The following is a 20,696-nucleotide window of genomic DNA, read 5'->3' as shown; positions in this document are numbered from 1 at the left end:
AGTAAATAAACCCACTCAACTCTAAGTTGCATGAAGATAAGGATCATGTCTATTTTGTTCATCTCTGCATAGCCAAAAATTAGTACACACAGTGCCTAACACAAAAATAGGCACCCCCACACACAATTTTTTTTTAACAAATCAATGATTTGTTTAATGTAACATTTCCCATGGAGCCTTTTCCATTTTCTTTTCATTTGATGGATCACCATATTGATCTAACTCATTCCTTCCTGACACAGTTACCAAAACGTAGTCAAAAAGGCCTAAAATTCTGATCACACGTCTTTGGTTAGTGCAGATTACTGCCATTAAGCTGGTAAAGTCAATCATGAAAATCCTTAGTAGGGATTACAAAATAAACTCTCATTCTGGGGGCCTAATTCTTAGACTTACAACCATGTAATTCCATGACCCCAAACAGTTGTAGCCTGTCCACAGAATAGGCTCTATTAAAACTTGGGAGCAAGTCCAGAGTAGGGACTGAAACTCCATTTTACACCTTTCCTGGAGCTTTGTAGGCTCAGGCACTGTTGTAGCCAACTGCCAAGAAACAGCATCAAGGGAGCTAGTCATCACAAAAGGGCCTTTGTAAACTGCTGCAAATTAAACCAATCAACCCACTCTGAAGAAACTATAACTATCCCACTTTTCTGCTTCAAAGAATTTCTTCTTGCCTCTCACCAATAACTCACATTTGTATTCTTAAAGTCACTTGTTTAGCTCTTTCTTCCAAGAAGAAGGGAAATTTTCATTAGCAAATGAGAATAAGCCCCCAAAATACCATAAAATATCATTGATTTGTGGATAAGGCATGTCATTTGTTGACATTTGTGAGAAGTGTCCAAGTAATACTAACCAAAGAGGTTTTACTTCAAGTCAACTGGAAGTGAGTGAATTAAATGCCATCCAAATATTCAGTATTGTTAAATAGTGCCAATAAGAGGGGTTCACCCTGACAAATGCCAGCTAACACATCTCTGTTTAAAGCACTGTTGGTTGCTTAACACCAACAAACTCACAAATCAGGGCTCTCCCGCCCCACCCCCGACAAGAGTCAAAAGGCTGAGAAAATGGAAATGAGGGTCAACTTATCAAGTGGTTTCTTTTCATGGACCTACTCATCTCTCAACACATTTATCCTTGTGAAATCAAGTCAAAAGATCAAGGATGACTGGAGTTAAAAGTCAAAGAAAAGCAGGAATTCCCTGGCAATCCAGTGGTTAAGACTCCACGCTCTCATTGTCAAGGCCCAGGTTCAATCCATGGTCAGGGAACTAAGATCCCACCAAAAAAAAAAAAAGTCAAAGAAAAGCAAAACTACAACCAGAAGTGGAATAAACAGTATAGTCCTTGCCTGCCTTGCTTGGTGATAGTGGGATTTACCGACTCCCTCAGATTTATATATTCCTTTTAGCACCAGCCAGTAAAGGCATTTTCTTCCCCATACTTTCCACTTCCTAGTTATCACCCTAGTTATCACTCCTTGTCTCAACCCTTACCCTCCCTCCTACCCTAATTCTAAATATGGGACTCAAAACAATAGGACTGACCTGTCAGGTTTTAAGGACCACTCATGGAGAACACTTTGGTCTCCCTATGGGAGGGAGCTATATAACTTACTGCTAACTGCAAAGACAGTTTGAAACACCTCAAAGCAGATTTCATTAACTTGTTGAGAGAGAAGTTTTCCTGCTAAGTAGAAAAGACAATTGTTCTGTCTAGACTATACTGAGTGCTAAAGTAAGCCAAAGAAAAGGCATAAACCCTTTTCCTCCACCTTTTCCTTACTTGAAAATCCACTCAAGTCAAACAACTTAATTGTCTCAAATGCATAAATCTAAGCATTTGTGCAATAGAAAGATTTCACTAAGAGGAAAGTCTCTGGGCAATAATATGCTTCACTGGCTACAATATAGCTACTATGGCTGAAAAACCTTTCTGAAAATTAAATACCAATGTTTATACTGGCTGAAATTCCAACAATGAAAGGGCTCTCTTTGACAATTTATATTTTTCTTAATAACTTGGTCTTTTATGTAGAAGTTATAGTGCCAATATTATTTTTGAAGAAAATAACTTTCGCTTAAATGTGAAGATCTTCACTTCTTTGTGCATTTAACTGTGTGCCACTTGGCAACACCATTTTCATAAATAAACTGCACAAGCCAACAGTGGCAAAAGCCCAACCATGTACATGCTGAAGTGAACCAGTTCCCCACAGGTTTCATTTTCTTTCTCCCTTTTTTTTATATGCACTGTATATAAATAGAGCAGAGACTCCTTCATGCTCATTAAATTACAGCATGTATTTTTCTTCAGTGGAAAAATACTGTGCAAATGAAAGATGCAGCAGACACAAAGAAAAAGCTCTCTTTTACCTTATTCATTAAGTAGGCTTTGTTGGTTATTAGGGACGAGTAATATAAACCATCATTGCTTGGTTCACCATTCTAGGGACTCCAAACATACCTCAATTATAACAGAGGGACACAGGCAGAAATAGGAATATTTTTTAAACCAATCAATTTTGGCATCTTTGCACAGCTGCTCAAGACAGTAACAAATCAGATCACTTAACATAAGATAAACTAAGAAGAAGCCCTCGAGGAATCAGCATATGAACTACACATGAGCAAGAGTGATTATTTTAGAGCTGTTTCAATAGATAAAAGCAATTACATATCCAAGTCAAGATACTAAGTCATTTAATCCCCAAACTAAGACAAAGAAAGCAACCACAGCAAAACTTTCTATTTCAAGAGAGTAGCAAAAAGTCAATTCAGTAAGCCTCCAAGCACTACAATACCTGGTTCAGAGAAAGTGTCACTGATGTCATCATCCTTGTCATCTTCATAATCCTCTTCCTCTTCTTCCTCTTCCTCGTTTTCAGAAAGTTCGTGCTCGCTGCCAAATCCTTCATCATGGTCCTCATCGTCAACATCTTCCTCGTCCTCCTCCTCTTCTTCAGGACTGCATTTGGTTGGCTGTTCACCCAAGTTGTCAGAGACAAAAAGGGAATAATTGTGCTCTTCTTTTTTCTGGGATGAATCTGAGACCGATGTGCTGGCAGAAAGGCTGCTACTCTCTCCTGCTGCAATAGACACAGGCCCCTCCTGGGGCAGGGGACTGAGTAATAGTTCCTGGGTTTCTTTAAAAGGCAAAGCTGGAGTGGCATGGCCCTGCAGAGGCTCCGTCCCTTTTTTCTCTGGTCTTTTGGCTACGGCACCACAGTAGCAGGTGTTCTCCTTTGCTGCATCTGCATGAACCTGGCTCAGTAGAGGCCGGCTCTGCTGCACTGGGTTAATCTTTACCTTTGCCTTTTTCACATAGTCTTTACATTCAACATGAAAGTTCACTTTTTCATTATGATACATGTTGGTCTTCACCATGATTTGTGTGCTTGAAGTGGGTTTACTTGCTTTTTGGACACAGTCTGACAAAGGGACCTCAGCCTGAAGAGTCTTAGAAGAACACACAGGAGCAGCTGCTCTACTTGCGATCTTTTTACCAGGGAATGATGAGGGCAAGGGATTTTGTTTGACACTGAAAAGTGAATCAGGGTAATAAAGGGAATCAGAAACAGACTGAGAGTCCTCGCTATTAAGTTGGGCCAAAGTTGGAGTTTTACTTATGACCTCTTCATCTTGGTAAGGGCTAGAAAAGTCATCGAGACCCAAGTAATCCACTTCTTTTGTTCCCCAGATGTCACAGCTGGTTAGTTTGGTGTACTTCGTTAAGTCTTCACAGTATGTATCCCACTGTTCCCAGTTTGAGGTTAAAGTACCCTCGTTATCCAGGACATCTGTGAAAGACTCCAGATTTTCAATGTCTTTGCAGTCCTCCAAAGAAAGGAAGTTGTCTCTAGGATTTTGCTGGTAGTTCATCTCTCTATCCTGAGAAAGGTTTAAAAAAATATATAAATCACATACTGTAACTGAGGAAAGAATTATTTACCTCCATCCTCACTTTCATGCATCAAACTGATAAATCAGTACTCAACCTCTGGTCTGCTTTTACGATAAACACTACTTACATGACACTCTACCATTCCATTTAATATCATTTCCTCGGGCAAGGAAAAAAAAAAAAGGGAAAATATGTCCCCTGAGAAACTTAGGTATGGTTCAGGGCTCTTGAACTTCACTGTAAACACTCTTCCCGAAAAAAAGTTTACATTTCCTGATCTTTAACTTAGAAGGATTTTGGGACCTTCTCAGAAACAAGCTTCAGTTATAAAGCAAATAACAAAGGCCTTACCTTCATCACAGAATATGTCTTCCTAAGTGAGAATTTAAACATAGAGGTGAAGAGCAATCCAAAGAGAGGTGCAACTCAGCCACAGAAAGATAAAATCTTTGGTAAGACCTCGTAATAACTCTTGGGCATGGGAAAGTACTTTAACTCCTCATGAGTAGAGAGATGATTTTTTAAATGTCAGTAAGACTATGCAGCCATTAAAAGGAATGCAGTTAAGCTCTAATGTACTAGGATGAAAGGCCACTTACCATGTTTTTATGTTAGAAAGAGTTAAGTTACAGAATACTGTATCAATGATATGTCATCCAATTTAAAATATTCATATATTTATATATGCATAGAAAAACTCTGTTAGTGGTAATTATCTCTGGGGAGAAGGTTTGGTGGGTGGAGGCTCAGGAAGAAAATGAGGAAATTTTCAGTTTTCCAGTTTGTTTTTGTTCTGTTTTTGATTTCTCCATTTGTTTGTGGGGTTTTGGTTTTTTTTTTTTTTTTTGGTTGCACGTATGTCTCCGTGTGTTTTAACAGCTTTATTGAAATATAGTTTATATACCACAAAATTCACCTCTATTAAGCGTACAAATCAATAATTTTTAGCAAATTAACAGATTTGTGTTAGTTTTCCAGTTTTGATATACCTCCGTGTTTCTGAAGTTGCATGTAATTTAAGTTATTTTTAAAGTCTTTTTCTTAAGAATCTTAAGTGTCTTTTTACCTCGAGAATAAATAATTAGTATATTCAGATGTTGCTTGGATTTGCTACCTTTGTCTCACATTCTCTGTGTCATCTGCCTTGCTCAATGTTATCAGTCCTAAATATCCCAGCTGAAAAGTCCTTTAGCAGTTAGGCATATTAAAAAGACGGCTTCTACCTTCATCGTCAAAAACTAGAGTTAAGGATATTTAGATAACCTTTCCTCTTACTATTTTCAATGTGGCCTGATCACATCATTTTTTCTTTTTAGACATTTATAAATAAAAAAATGATACAACACCTTTACCTCAAATCGATTAAAGCAGAATCCAAGAAAATGTTACTTACCAGTTCATACATGAAATCTGGATCTGAACTGTTTGCTAAGAGATCTGTGCTCGTCAGAGTCTGTTCTGAAAAGGTGTGGCTTCGAAAGGCATCCCCAAAAGGCGGATCCATTCCGCTTACACTAGGCTACAACAGAGTGATTTTAATTTTGGAAAGTTAACGACTGCTTCGAGACCAGTTTATTACACACAAGCCCCACCCTCACACCTACTAAATAATTATCTTTAAAACAATTTTGTATTTTTTCCTGCTTTTTAATTTTAGTACATTTAAAATATCTAACATTAAACTATGGAATTATATTACGAAAATAACTAAGATGCATCAAACATTGGAAAAGGAATAGACTGGAAATTGTTAATTATACCTAACTTCTAAAAACTAAAGCTTATTTAGCCACCAGAGTCAGCATGTAATACCTAATGAGTACTTTTATTTATTAGCTATTGTAACATTTCTTCAAATCCATCTCTAACAACACTCACTGTTCTAACTCCAGAAAGTGGAGAATCCCCTGCCATTTCTTCGGGTCTGAAGAGATAGCAAGACAGTCTCTATACTCCTAAATGAGTTCAATGTCTTATTTCCCAAAACAAGTGTAAGACCATTTGGGCATCTCTAGTCCAACTAATGCCTCCAGGAACGTGATGGAGTCAGGATCAGCCAAATATCAAAAAATCTGCTGCGTGAGGCCAGTAACTGGTGCATGAACTCAGTAGCCTTAATCGTGATCCCTGAGAAGGATACAATTTCTATGATAAATAAGAAAGGGAGAAAAAAAGGCTCGGCACCCAGAGTTGATGCTCCTTCTTTTCTCTTTATCCCCCCTTTATCATTTCAAGGTCTAAACAAATCATTTCAGAGTGAAGTTCAGGCTAAGACTACTAAAGTGGCCCAAACAAGTCAAAGTCCTCACTTTGAAATCTAACTTGGATAAAGGAAGATGGGAAAGAATACAAATTCCCTGTTTGCCTTTTTGTTCTTCTCTTGCAAGTTTCTGTCAAAACTTTTAAAATTATATTAGTCTACTTGCTTATATTTCTCTATTCATATACCTTCTACCTACCACAGACTGACCCCTTTTCACACACTCTTTCACCATGTTTTCCTTCATGGGTACTTCCCATCCCATTCTTTTCTTTCTCTAATTTTCCGCAAGCTTGCCAGGTTGCAAGCTCAAAATAAGTGTTTTATAGACCTAAATTCAAGTATTCAATAAATAGCGAATGAAACCTTGAATGGGAAAGATCTCAAAATGGGTATCTGCAGTCCACTTGGTATAGTGGTTGGGGTGGAGGGAGGCCACTGGTCTTTTTACTATCAGCTAGCAAACCCCCTTTTGCCTCCGCTGCCTGTCTCCAAATCACTGGACCATCTCGGCAAGTTGCTGATTTCCTGTGCTCGAGGCACAGTTCTGCCTGGCCCCACATAAAGCCACCTCAGAGTCCCTGCCCTCTCATTATTTCTAGGTTTCTCCCCAGCATAAAAAGAGGGGGGACAGGGCTTCCCTGGTGGCGCAGTGGATGGGAGTCTGCCTGCCAATGCGGAGGACGCGGGTTCGATCTCTGGTCCAGGAGGATCCCACGTGCCGCGGAGCGGCTGGGCCCATGCGTCGCAGCTGCTGAGCCTGCGCTCTGGAGCCCGTGCTCCGTGGCAGGAGGGGCCGCCGCAGTGGGAGGTCTGCGCACCGCGGCTAAGAGTGGCCCCCCTCGCCGCGGCTGGAGAGGGCCCGCGTGCAGCAGCAGAGACCCAACGCAGACAAAAAAAAAAAAAAAAAAAAAGTGGGGGAGGGATAAGACCTAACCACGGGAGGGGGAAGGGAGGAAGTTTGGATATGCCGAATAGGGACTAACAGGACTTCATTTATTGTTTCAGTGATTGCCTCAAACCAGAACTGAGCAATTCAAAGTAGTTACCATGATATAAATAGTCATCCTTAGACATGTTTTGTGGGAGGTATAGGTATATATGTGTATGTGTGTGTGTGTGTGTGTGTGTGTGTGAAAGACAGAAAGGTTGAAGTCCCTCACCATTTCCTCCTAACTGAATTCAATGGGCATGAAGGGAAAGGAACAATTGGGAAACTAGAAGAAGATAGAGGGGATGGAAATGGGCTTTCTGTGGCAGATTAATTTTCAGGGGAGTTGGTTTAGACCCCATAAAAGCCAGCACCTCTGCTACCTTCTAACCAACTTTTCCTTCACATTGTTCCCTGTGTCAACCTCATTAAATTTCAAAGCTATAGCAAAGGAAGGACATGTATTCAAAACCAGTTGAGATCAGCAGCAAAATGTCTTTAAAAGATATTATAGCAAGTTGTGTTAAGATTCAGAGAACTTACTGAACCAACTGCAGTGGGAAAATATAAAACTTTGCACCTACTCTGTATGATTTACCTGAGGCATTTCCAAGCCCAGATCCTGTGAGTCCGATCCCAAACTTCTTTTTTTTCTCGTTTGTAAATTCCTTTCCAGCTTTACTTTTAATTTCAAGATCAAAGATGATTTTCACAATAAACAGTAGGTTTCCCAGAATGCCTTCAATTCAACTGCTTGTATCACTGTTGTTTTTTTAATAATTCTGTGCGAATCTGTCAACAACACAAAGTAACTTCACTGAAAGCCACTAGAAACAAGTTGACCTTTCAAAAATAACATTAACAAAGAACACTTTAAAGGAATAAGTACTGTGATTGTACTATCAAGAATTTAGGCCATTTTTTAGTACCAACTATTCTGAAATTCACCATCCCTCCCTTTATTTGTTTCTACAATAGGACTGGTCAATAACCAACTGGCACCATTAAAAAAAAAAAAAAAAACGCTGACAAAATTAACATAGGCCTGGGACTTCACTGACAGTCCAGTGGTTAAGACTCCATGCTTCCAATGCAGGGGGCACAGGTTCGATTCTCTGGTTGGGGAACTAAGATCCCACATGCCCGGTGGTACGGCCAAAAGGAAAAAAAATATTATTAACATAGGCCCATCTTTCCTGTGATCTAAAAATGTATTTTACTTAATGTTAAAATAAACCTCCCATTCTCTTCATGTTTTGTATGAGAAAACACAATGTCTCAGCAATTCCATCTACTGTATAATCATTACTGCTAAGTGAACCTACATTTTATATCTCTCATAAATGTACAAGAAGAGCAATGAATATATATCACCAATAACAGAATTTAATATATCCTCTACATTACATAAAATCATGTTCATAATGGTATACGCAGCATTATTCTTTGAGTTATAAGTGAAATCTGTCCTTGAAGTAATTATTTCAGTAAGCTCTGAACGTGTATTTTGAGAGGCGAAACAGGGATAAGGACTACTTTGCAGAGTGGTTTCAAGGGTTAAATTAAATGACTGCAAGTCACCTGGCACAGGGTCTTGACTGTGGTAGAAACTGACAGGTTAGTTCCCCTTTCCCTCCTCTGTGAAGGCTTTAATCAAGAAGAACTAAACAGCTATACCCACTTCATCATCTCTTCCTAGATAAGTGGTCCTCAAAGTGTGATCCCAGGACCAGCAGCATCAGCATCAACCTGGAAATCTGTTACTAATGCAATTCTTGGGCTCCAGCCCAGACCTACTAAAGCAGAAATTCTGAGCGTAGGGCCCAGTAATGTGTTTTAACAAGCCCTCAGGGTGATTCTGCTCCTCTCTAAAATCTGAGAACCTCTGCTTTAAACTGAACTTCTTGCTCTTATTCATTCTAGATGCAGTATCATTTCTTAGACTGATGTAAAGAGCCAATTTAAGCTACGCTGCCCTCTGTAGTTAACACATTCTCTGGCCTAGAGCTTCAGAGTGATACATTACATCAATTTCAGAGACCTCTTGCTGAACAAATAAGAGATAGTCAACAAGGACGCAATAATTGTTCTACTCAATTAGATTAATAAATTGAGTATCATCTGCATTTCCTAGATCTTTGCTGGGCTTTTCCCACTACTTGGCTGTCATTCTCAGTGCACTGTTCTAGCCTAGGAAACACCCTCAAGTGCCCAACCTGGGCCCAGAAACAGAATTAACTATGCATCTCAATCCAGTGCTACAGTTTTTAAATGGACTGATGCCTGCTTGTGCCAAAGGCTAGTTCTGGCCCAATTCCTCCTTGGACATACTGCTGACACGTACTCTCAGTCCTAACTCTTCCCATGATTCCTGTGAGAAACAAGGTCAGTTGCCTTTTCCAGACCTATTACTTAGACCCCCTCCCCAAAAAACAAATTATTCAAGTGATGCATTCAACAAAGTGGACTAGTATAATCCCGGTCTATAACTTTGGATCTGGGAAAAAAGTTTGATACTCTCTAAAACCTGAAACTTATCCTTTCTAGCAACAAGGTTGAAGAATCAAGAAGAGATTGAGTTCTCTACAACATATATATTTTGGCATATATTTATTGACAACCACTATAGACACCATGTACCAACAGCTTGGTTTATCAGGAAAACACTGGACAAAAAAAGGGCTAAGTTCTAGTTATTGCTCTCACTTGCAAACTCTACAATATTGGGTAGGTCAATCTTTCTAAGGCTCATTTTTCTCATCTATATAAAGAAAATAATATTACTCCTGGCTACCAAATTTTCTAAGCCATAAAACTTCCATACAAATACAAATATTTATGTAAAACGTTATTTTAAACACTTGGCATCGAAACAAATTTGTCAATGCAGTTAGCAAAAAGAGCACTTGTTTGGAAGACAAGAGACCTGGATTCCAGTTTTGATTCCATAATTAAAACTAAATAGGAGGGCTTCCCTGGTGGCACAGTGGTTGAGAGTCCGCCTGCCGATGCAGGGGACACGGGTTTGTGCCCCGGTCTGGGAAGATCCCACGTGCCGTGGAGCGGCTGGGCCCGTGAGCCATGGCCGCTAAGCCTGCGTGTCCGGAGCCTGTGCTCCGCAACGGGAGAGGCCACAACAGTGAGAGGCCTGCGTACCGCAAAAAAACAAACAAACAAAAAACAAAACCAACAACAGCAAAAAAACCCCAAAAAACGAAATAGGAGAGTGGCCAAGATGGCGGAGTAGAAGGACTTTAAGCTCATCAACTCTCACAAGCACACCAAAATCACAACAAGCTGCAGAACAATCATTGTTGAAAAAGACTGAAACCTACCAGAAAAGATCCTCTACAGCTAAAGACATAAAGACAGAACCATGAGACTGGTAGGAGGCATGGACTTACAATATAATCAAGTCCCATATCCCCCAGGTAGGTGAACCCCAAATTGGAGAATAATTATATTATAGAGGTTTCCCCACAGGAGCAAGAGTCCTGAGCCCCATATCTGGGATCCCAGTCTGGGGGTCTGGCAACAGGAAGAGGAGCCCCTAGAGCATTTAGCTTTGAGGGCCAGCAGGGCTTGATTGCAGAAGCTCCACAGAATTGGGGGAAATAAGACTTCATTCTTAAAGGGTGCACACAAAATCTCATGCACACCAGGACCAAAGACAAAAGCAGTAATTTCACAGGAGCCTGGGCCAGACCTACCTGTTGGTCTTGCAAGGTCTCCTGGGAAGGTGGGGGGCAGCTGTGACCCACCCTGGGGACACAGACACTGGTGAAAGATACATGGGGGAGGCTGATATATTGGCACCAAGACCTGGTTGCACCCAACAGCCTGAAGGCTCCAGTGCTGGGATACCTCAGGCCAAGCAACAAACTGGGTGTGGACACAGCCCCACCCATCAGCAGACAGGTCGCCTAAAGACTTCCTGTCCACAGCTGCCTCTAAACACAGCCCTAAACATGGCCCTGCCCACCAGAAAACCAAGACCCAGTTCCACCTACCAGGAGGCAGGCACAGGCCCCTCCCACCAGGAAGCCTGCACAAGCCTCTGGACCAACCTCACCCACCAGGGAAACAAACAAAATTAAAGAAGACAATAACTGAAATGAAAAACACACTACAAGGAACCAACAGTACACTAAATGAAGGAGAAGAATGGATCCGTGAGCTGGAATACAGAGTAGTGGAAATCACTGCTGCCAAACCAAAAAAAGAAAAAAGAATGAAAAGAAATGAGGACAGTCTGAGACCCCTGGGACAACGTCAAACATGCTAATATTCACATTATAGGGGTCCCAGAAGGAGAAGAGAGAGAGAAAGGACCTGAGAAAATATTTCAAGAGATAATAGCTGAAAACTTCCCTAAACTGGGAAAGGAAATAGTCGCCCAAGTCCAGGAAGTGCAGAGTCCCATAGAGAATTAACCCACAGGGGAATACACCATGACACACTGTAATCAAAAGGACAAAAATTAAATATAAAGAGAGAATATTAAAAGCAACACGGGAAAAGCAACAAATAACAAACAGGAGAACTCCCATAGGGCTATCAGCTGATTTTTCAGCAGAAACCCTGCAGGCCAGAAGGGAGTGGCACAATATACTTAAAGTGATGAAAGAGAAAAACCTACAACCAAGAATACTCTACCTAGCAAGGCTCTCTTTCAATTTTGATAGAGAAGTCAAAAGCTTTACAGACAAGCAAAAGCTAAAAGATTTCAGCACCACCAAACCAGCTTTACAACAAATGCTAAAGGGACTGCTCTAGGTGGAAAAGAAAAGGCCACAACTAGAAACAAGAAAATTACAAAATAAAAAATCTCACTGGGAAAGGCAAACATACAATAAAGGTAGGAAATCATCCACACACAAAGCTAGTAGGGAGGTTAAAAGATAAAAGTAGTAAAATCTGGACTTCCCTGGTGGTGCAGTGGTTAAGAATCTGCCTGCCAATGCAGAGGACACGGGTTTGAGCCCTGGTCCAGGAAGATCCCACGTGCCGCGGAGCAACTAAGCCCGTGCGCCACAACTACTGAAGCCTGTGCGCCTAGAGCCCGTGCTCTGCAACAAGAGAAGCCACCGCAGTGAGAAGGCTGTGCACTGCAAGAAAGAGTAGCCCCTGCTCGCCACAACTAGAGAAAGCCCGTGCACAACAACGAAGACCCAATGCAGCCCCCAATAAATAAATAAATAAATAAACAAATTTTTTAAAAAGTAATAAAATCATTTGTATCCAACAATAAGCAGTTAAGGGATACACAAAACAATTAGATGTAAAATAGAAAATCAAAAACAGTAATCATCAGGGGAGAATACAAATTCAGGGTATCTAAAATACGTTTGAAATTAAGAGATCAGCAACTTAAAATAAGCACGTATAAATATAGACTCCTATACAAAAACTTCATGGTAACCACAAAACAAAAATGCATAATAGATATACATACAAAACAGAAAAAGAAATCCAAACATAACACTAAAGTTAGTCACCAAATCATGACAAGAAAACAAAGAATGGGGGGAAAAACCTACAGAAACAAATCCAAAACAATTAACAAAATGGCAATAGGAACATACATATCGATAATTACCTTAAATGTAAATGAACTAAATGCTCCAACCAAAAGACATATACTGGCTGAATGGATACAAAAACAAGACCCATATATTTGCTGCCTACAAGAGACTCACTTCAGATCTAGAGACACATACAGACTGAAAGTGAGGGGATGGAAAAAGGTATTCCACGCTAATGGAAATCAAAAGAAAGCCAAAGTTGCAATACTTACATCAGGCAAAATAGACTTTAAAATAAAGACTTATAAGAGACAAAGAAGGACACTACATAATGATCAAAGGATCAATCTAAGAATATACAACAATTGTAAATATATATGCACCCTACATAGGAGCACCTCAATATATAAGGCAAATGTTAACAGACATAAAAGAAGAAATTGACAGTAACACAACAGTGGGGGACTTTAACACGCCACTTACATCAATGGATAGATCATCCAGACAGAAAAGCAATAAGGAAACACAGACCTTAAATGGCACTTTAGACCAGACGGACTTAGTTGATATTTATAGGGCATTCCATCCGAAAGCAGCAGAATACACATTCTTCTCAAGTGCACATGGAACATTCTCCAGGACAGATCACATGCTGGGCAACAAAGCAAGCCGCTGTAAATTTAAGAAAACTGAAACTGTATCAAGCATCTTTTCTGACCACAACACTATGAGGCCAGAAATCAACTACATGAAAAAAACTGCAAAAAACACAAACACGTGGAGGTTAAACAATACACTACTAAACAACCAATGGATCACTGAAGAAATAAAGAGGAAATTAAAAAATACCTAGAGATAAATGAAAATGAAAACATAATAATCCAAAATCTATAAGATGCAGCAAAAGTAATACTAAGAGGGAAGTTTACAGCAATAAAGCTTACCTCAGGAAACAAGAAAAATCCCAAATAAACAACCTAACTTTAAGTCTAAAGCAACTAAAGAAGAACAAACAAAACCCAAAGTTAGTAGAAGGAAAGAACTCATAAAGGTCAGAAGAAATAAATGAAGTAGAGACTAAAAAAAACAATAGAAAAGACCAACAAACTAAAAGCTGGTTCTTTGAAAAGATGAACAAAATTGATAAACCTTTGGCCACACTCATCAAGAAAAAAGAGAGGGACTTCCCTGGAAGCACAGTGGTTAAGAATCCACCTGCCAACGCAGGGGACACGGGTTCAAGCCCTGGTCTGGGAAGATCCCACATGCTGTGGAGCAACTAAGCCCGTGCGCCACAACTACTGAGCCTGTGCTCCAGAGCCTGTGAGCCACAACTACTGAGCCCATGTGCCACAACTACTGAAGCCGGTGCACCTAGACCCCATGCTCCGCAACAAGAGAAGCTACCACACTGAGAAGCCCGCACACTGCAATGAAGAGTAGCCCCCCCCGCTCGAGGCAACTAGAGCAAGTCCGCACGCAGCAACAAAGACCCAAAGCAGCCATAAATTAATTAATTTTTAAAAAGAAAAAGAAAAAAAGGGAGAAGGCCCAAATCAATAAAATCAGAAATGGAAAAGGAAAAGTTACAACCAACACCACAGAAATACAAAGGATCATAAGAGATGACTATGAGCAACTGTACACCACTAGAATGGACAACCTAGAAGAAATGTACAAATTCTTAGAAAGGAACAATTTCCCAAAACTGAACCAGGCAGAAATAGAAAATACGAACAGACTAATTACCAGTACTGAAATTGAATCACTAGTTAAAAAACTCCCAACAAGCAAAAGTCCAGGACCAGATGGCTTCACAGGCAAATTCTACCAAACATTAAGAGAAGAGTTAACACTTACCCTACTGAAACTATTCCAAAAAATTGCAGAGGAAGGAACACTTCCAAACTCATTCTATGAGGCCACTACTACCCTGATACCAAAACCAGACAAAGATATCACAAAAAAAGAAAATTACAGGCCAGTATCACCGATGAACATAGACGCAAAAATCCTCAACAAAATAGTAGCAAACGAAGTCCAACAATACATTAAAAGGATCATACACCATGATCAAGTGGGACTTATCCCAGGGATGCAAGGATTTTTCAATATCTACAAATTAATTCAGTGTGATACACCACATTGACAAACTGAATAAAAACCATATGATCATCTCAGTAGATGCAGAAAAAGCTTTTGATAAAATTCAACATCCATTTATGATAAGAACTCTTCAGAAAGTGGGCATAGTGGGAACAAACCTCAACATAATAAAGGCCATATATGACAAACCCACATCTAACATCATACTCAATGGTGAAAAGTTGAAAGAATTTCCTCTAAGATCAGGAACAAGACAAGGATGCTCACTCTCACCACTTTCATTCAACATAGTTTTGGAAGTCCTAGCCACAGCAATGAGGAAGAAAAAAAAAGAAAAGAAATAAAAGGAATCCAAATTGGAAAAGAAGTAAAACTTTCACTGTCTGCAGATGACATGAAGATACAGATACATATGCAGATACATAGAAAATCCTAAAGATGCTACCAGAAAACTACTAGAGCTCATCAGTGAATGTGGTAAAGTTGCTGGATACAAAATTAATATACAGAAATCTGTTGCATTTCTATATACTAACAAAAAATATCAGAAAGAGAAATTAAGGAAACAATCCCATTTACCATCACATCAAAAAGAATAAAATACCTAGGAATAAACCTACCCAAGGAGGCAAAAGACCTGTACTCCAAAAACTATAAGATGCTGATTTAAAGAAAGTGAAGATGATACAAAGAGACGAAAACATATACAGTGTTCTTGTGTCAGAAGCATCAGTATTATTAAAATGACCGTAGTACCAAAGCAATCTACAGAATTCAATGCAGTTCCTATCAAGTTACCAATGACATTTTTCACAGAACTGGAATGAAATTTTTTTTAATTTGTATGGATACACAGAAGACCCCAAATAGCCAAAACAGTCTTCAGAAAGAAGAATGGAGCTGGAGGAATCACGCTCCCTGACTTCAGACTATACTACAAAGCTACAGTCATCAAACAGTATGGTACTCACAAAAAAAGATACATAGATCAATGGAACAGGACAGAAAGCCCAGAAATAAACCCATGCACTTATGGTCAATTAATCTATGACAAAGGAGGCAAGAATATACAATGGAGAAAAGACGGTCTCTTCCATAAGTGGTGCTGGGAAAACTGGACAGCTACGTGTAAAAGAATGAAATTAGAACATTCTCTAACACCATGCACAAAAATAAACTCAAAATGGATTAAGGACCTAAATGTAAGACTGGATACTATAAAACGCCTAGAGGAAAACATAGGCAGAACACTGTTTGACATAAATTGCAGTGATTTTTTTTGAATCTGTCTCCTAGAGTAATGGAAATGAAAACAAAAATAAACAAATGGGACCTAATTAAATTTAGAAGCTTTTGCACAGCAAAGGAAAATCATAAACAAAACGAAAAGACAACCTATGAACTGGGAGAAAATATTTGCAAATGATGCCATCGACAAAGGATTAATTTCCAAAATATACAAACAGCTCATACAGCTTAATATCCAAAAAACAAACAACGCAGTGAAAAAATAGGCAGAAGATCTAAACAGACATTTCTCCAAAGAAGACAGACAAATGGCCAAGAGGCACATGAAAAGATGCTCAATATCACTGATTATTAGAGAAATGCATATCAAAACTACAATAAGGAAAAATAAATAAATAAACTACAATAAGGTGTTTCCTCACACCAGTCAGAATGACTATCATTAAAAAGTCTACAAATAATAAATGCTGGAGAGGGTGTGGAGAAAAAGGAACCCTCCTACACTGTTGGTGGGAGTGTAAATAGGTGCAACCACTATGGAGAACAGCATGGAGATTCCTTAAAAAACTAAAAATAGAGTTACTATATGATCCAGCAATCCCACTCCTGGGCATGTATCTGGAGAAGACTCTAATTTGAAAAGATACATGCACCCCAATGTCCACTGCAGCACTATTTACAGTAGCCAAGACATGAAGGCAACCTAAATGTCTACTGACAGAGGAATGGATAAAGATGTGGTATATATACATACAATGGAATATTACTCAGCCATAAAAAAGAATGAAATAATGCCACTTGCAGCATCATGGATGGACCTAGAGATTATCATATTAAGTGAAGTAAGTCAGACAGAGAAAGAAAAATACCATATAATAATCACTTATTTGTGGAATCTAAAAAAATGACACAAATGAACTTATTTACAAAACAGAAATAAACTCAGACATAGAAAACAAACTTGTGGTCATGAAAGGGGATAGCAGGGGGTGGGGGAGATGAATTAGGAGTTTGGGATTAACATATACACTATTGTATATAAAGGAGATAACCAACAAGGACCTACTGTATAGCACAGGGAACGATACTCAATATCTTGTAATAACTTATAAGGGAAAAGAATCTGAAAAAGAATATTACATATACATGTATAACTGAATCACTTTGCTTTACACTTGAAACTAACACAACACTGTAGATTAACTATACTTCAATAAAAAAAAGAAAAAAACTAAACGGCCTTATGAATTAGAGCAAGTTAGTTAAATGTATGCTTTAGCTCCCAGACTGAGGAATTACAATTATTACCCCTTAACTATGTAATAGAGGTGTTATGAGAATTGAATGAGATATTAAATTAGGATGTAGCAATGAACTAAATCTGAAAGGTGATTATTATCAATAGGTGTATTTTGCCAACACATTCTTTTCTCCCACAGCTATTCCAGCTTAAAAACTCAACATCTGTGACAGCTGTTGACAACAAAGCTGTATATTTTAAAGACACCAATTCCCAAAAAGAGGGTATCCACCATATAGAGGGTTGAGCTTGTTCTCCTGGGATAAAGGTCCTTAGTTGCTTCTCCTAGTCTCTTAGGTGGCAGCAAACAGGATGGGGGAGGGCCAATTCTACCCCAAGCAGTAGAACCTCTTTTCAGTGATAAACTCTCCCAGTCTCTAAAACTAATGACTAAAGGTCACAACACCAACTATCCTCATTCCCAACATTTTGCACCCATTTTCCAGAAATGCTTGGTACTGTTCCAAACATTTATTGTGAAACAACCAAGAAGAGCAAAATTCCCCACCCAAAAGTGGAAGGGAAAAAGAAGAATAAGGATTTCTACAGCAGTTACACCGTTACAGTTACACCGTTACACAGAATCTTCCATAATGACACACTGCTTCAAAACTACCTCTTAGGGCTTCCCTGGTGGTGCAGTGGTTAAGAATCCGCCTGCCAATGCAGGGGACACAGGTTCAAGCCCTGTTCCGGGATGATCCCACATGCCGTGGAGCAACTAAGCCCGTGCGCCACAGCTAATGAGCCTGCGCTCTAGAGCCCGCATGGCACAACTACTGAAGCCCGCACGCCTAGAGCCCGTGCTCCGCAACAAGAGAAGCCACCGCAGTGAGAAGCCCGTGCACTGCAATGAAGAGTAGCCCCTGCTCACCACAACCAGAGAAAGCCCGCGTGCAGCAATGAAGACCCAATGCAGCCAAAAATAAATAAAGTAAATTTATTAAAAAAGGCAAACAAAACAAACTACCTCCTATACCAGGGAGCCATATACAAAAGGCACATTAATACTTAGATGGCCAAGTGACACTGAGGAGGAAGGTGTAACAACATGCTTTTTGGGGACGCCTTCACACTTCTGTGGGTCTCAAGAATATCCATATTTTATTCAAAGTTTTTGATATTAAAGTACATAAAAAGTTAATGATCTAATTTCCCAATGTGTGACCTGAGGAATATTTGTCCCTAGGAATGTTAAATGGTTACTCAACAAAAGGGTTGTGAGGTTAGGAAAACACCACGTTAACCAAACTTATACTGCCTTTATGCAGAATTTCTTGGAAACTTCAAGATGCTAGGTGTTAATGTGCATTACAGACCCCAATAGGTGAACAGAGCAGATCTCATTTCTCAAACTTATTTGATCAAAAAATCCTCCACCCTGCCCTCAAGCTGACCTCAAGGACTAGTAGTTATTCCGAAAAAACAAAAACCAACGACAGCTAGGGGAAAGGCTAAATTAATTCCCCTAGTTACTACTTTCTTATTCACAGCTCTGGCTCACCAGTCCCAATACAGTTTTGTGAGCCTTTCAAGGGAGAGAAGACTGTGGTCCATCAGAAACAATATTTACCAGTAGATTTTCTGTACCTGGGCTCATTCAAAACTATTCAACAACAGCTCCTAGGGGCAGGAAGACACTGCAGTAACAGAGAACTACCTCTCTAAAGCAATGAGATGGGGCAAATGATTTATTTATGAGCAGCAATGGTACCACCTGAAGAGAGCCGCAGCTTCAATCTCTTTTCATAGCCCTTTCCACCAGGTCCTACCCTACGTTTTTTTGGTTCTCCGTTTGAAAATATGTTGAGGCTTACTATGTACATTAGGCAAGGCAAAAGGTCAAGTAAAATAATAGGAAAGATCAAAGGACTTCTTACAAAGGTTCATCCCCGGGACTGCTCACAACACTAATCCAAACCTTAAAAGCCAAATCCAAGAGCTGACTGGTGTGGCCCAGGCAGCTCACACATACCCAAGGGCTCCTAAATTGTGCCCCTTCCAAATCTGAGGGTTTCAGCTGATCCCTAAGGGTCCACATATTTTACAAAAAAAAAGGTTGACATCAAGAAAAATATAAACCTCTTTATAAATAAAAATGTCTATGAATAAGCAGATATTGCATATGATGGCTAGAATCCCTGCAGCTCCTCTTTTATATGTCACTGCCTTAGGCCACTGCTCCCTTTTACTATCTTGAGGGAACTGGTTCCTCACAATAGTAAGCAGCACTTCTGAATCATCAGAGTAGATGTTAAAATTTTTTGACATACCCATCAGGATGGCTATCATCCAAATAAGAGAAAATAACAAGTGTTGGTGAGGATATGGAAAAATCAGAAAACTTGTGCATTGCTGGTGGGAATGTAAAACAATACAGCTGAGAAACAGTTTAGTAGTCCCTCAAAAAGTTAAACATAGAATTACTATATGATCTAGCAATTCCACTTCTGGATATATACCCAAAGGAATCGAAAGCAGGAATTCAAACAGATACGTGTACACCCATGTTCAGAGCAGCATTATTTCCAATAGCCAAAAGGTGGAAACAACCCTAGTGGTCATTGACAGATGAAAAGATAAACAAAATGTGGTATATACACACATTGGAACATTACCCAGTAATAAAAAGGAATGAAATTCTGATACATGCTACAACATGGATGAACCTTGAAAACATTATGCTAAATGAAATAAATCAGATAGAAAAGACAAATAATATACGATTCCACTTATATGAAGTACCAGAATAGGCAAATTCATGGAGACAGAAAGAGAAGAGAGGTTACCAGAGGCTGGGAGAGTACAGTTTCTGTTTGGGGTGAAGAAAATATTCTGGATATTTCAGAACAGTGGTGATGGTTATACAAAACTGTCAATGCACTTAATGCCACTGAATTGTACACAATATGGTTTAAATGGCAAATTTTATGTTTATTTTACCACAAGAAAAATTTTTATTATTATTATTGGTTTTTTTTTTTTTGGCTACGCCGTGCATGGCTTCCAGGATCTTTGTTTTTGTTCCCTAACCAGGAATCGAACCCGTGCCCCCTGCAGTGGAAGCACGGAGTCCTAACCACTGGACCACCAAGGAATTCACCACAAGGAAATTAAAAAAAAAAAAAAGTCTGTGGTAAAACAGGCCAACACATTTATACTGTTATATACCACGGTTTATTTTGATCTTTCCTAAACTCTGCTAGTTCATGTTCATCATTTCTTTCAGGTGGCAGAGTTCTTGGGTTCTCTCTCTGTAGGTGGTAATTGTCCTGACCCCTAATTTAAATCAGTCATTCCTCCTGAGATTTAATCCCCAAGATGAAAGAAAGGGAAGAGGGGGAGGGAAGGAGGAAGGACCCCCACACACTCCATCCAAACTGTTACACTTCAAATGTCCCACTCAACAATTCCTTG

The 20,696-nt window shown here is 39.4% G+C and overlaps 1 protein-coding gene across 4 annotated transcripts in view; it reads right to left on the bottom strand.

Annotated features, from left to right (window-relative positions):
• CREBRF (CREB3 regulatory factor) overlaps positions 1 to 20,696 on the bottom strand; it is a 69,190-nt gene that overhangs the window by 36,025 nt on the left and 12,469 nt on the right. For all 4 annotated transcript variants that reach the window (XM_070045225.1, XM_030829909.3, XM_060296613.2 and 1 more), the window contains exons 2-4: positions 7,699 to 7,892; positions 5,303 to 5,428; positions 2,810 to 3,896 (exon numbers count right to left, since the gene is read on the bottom strand). In XM_070045225.1, coding sequence (XP_069901326.1) covers positions 2,810 to 3,896; positions 5,303 to 5,428; positions 7,699 to 7,707 — 1,222 coding nt within the window. In that variant the 5' untranslated portion in view covers positions 7,708 to 7,892. The remainder of the gene's footprint in view (positions 1 to 2,809; positions 3,897 to 5,302; positions 5,429 to 7,698; positions 7,893 to 20,696) is intronic.

The sequence above is a fragment of the Globicephala melas genome, chromosome 3 (assembly GCF_963455315.2).
Source record: "Globicephala melas chromosome 3, mGloMel1.2, whole genome shotgun sequence".
Lineage (NCBI taxonomy): Eukaryota > Metazoa > Chordata > Mammalia > Artiodactyla > Delphinidae > Globicephala > Globicephala melas.
This window is presented reverse-complemented; position numbering and strand designations above follow the sequence as displayed.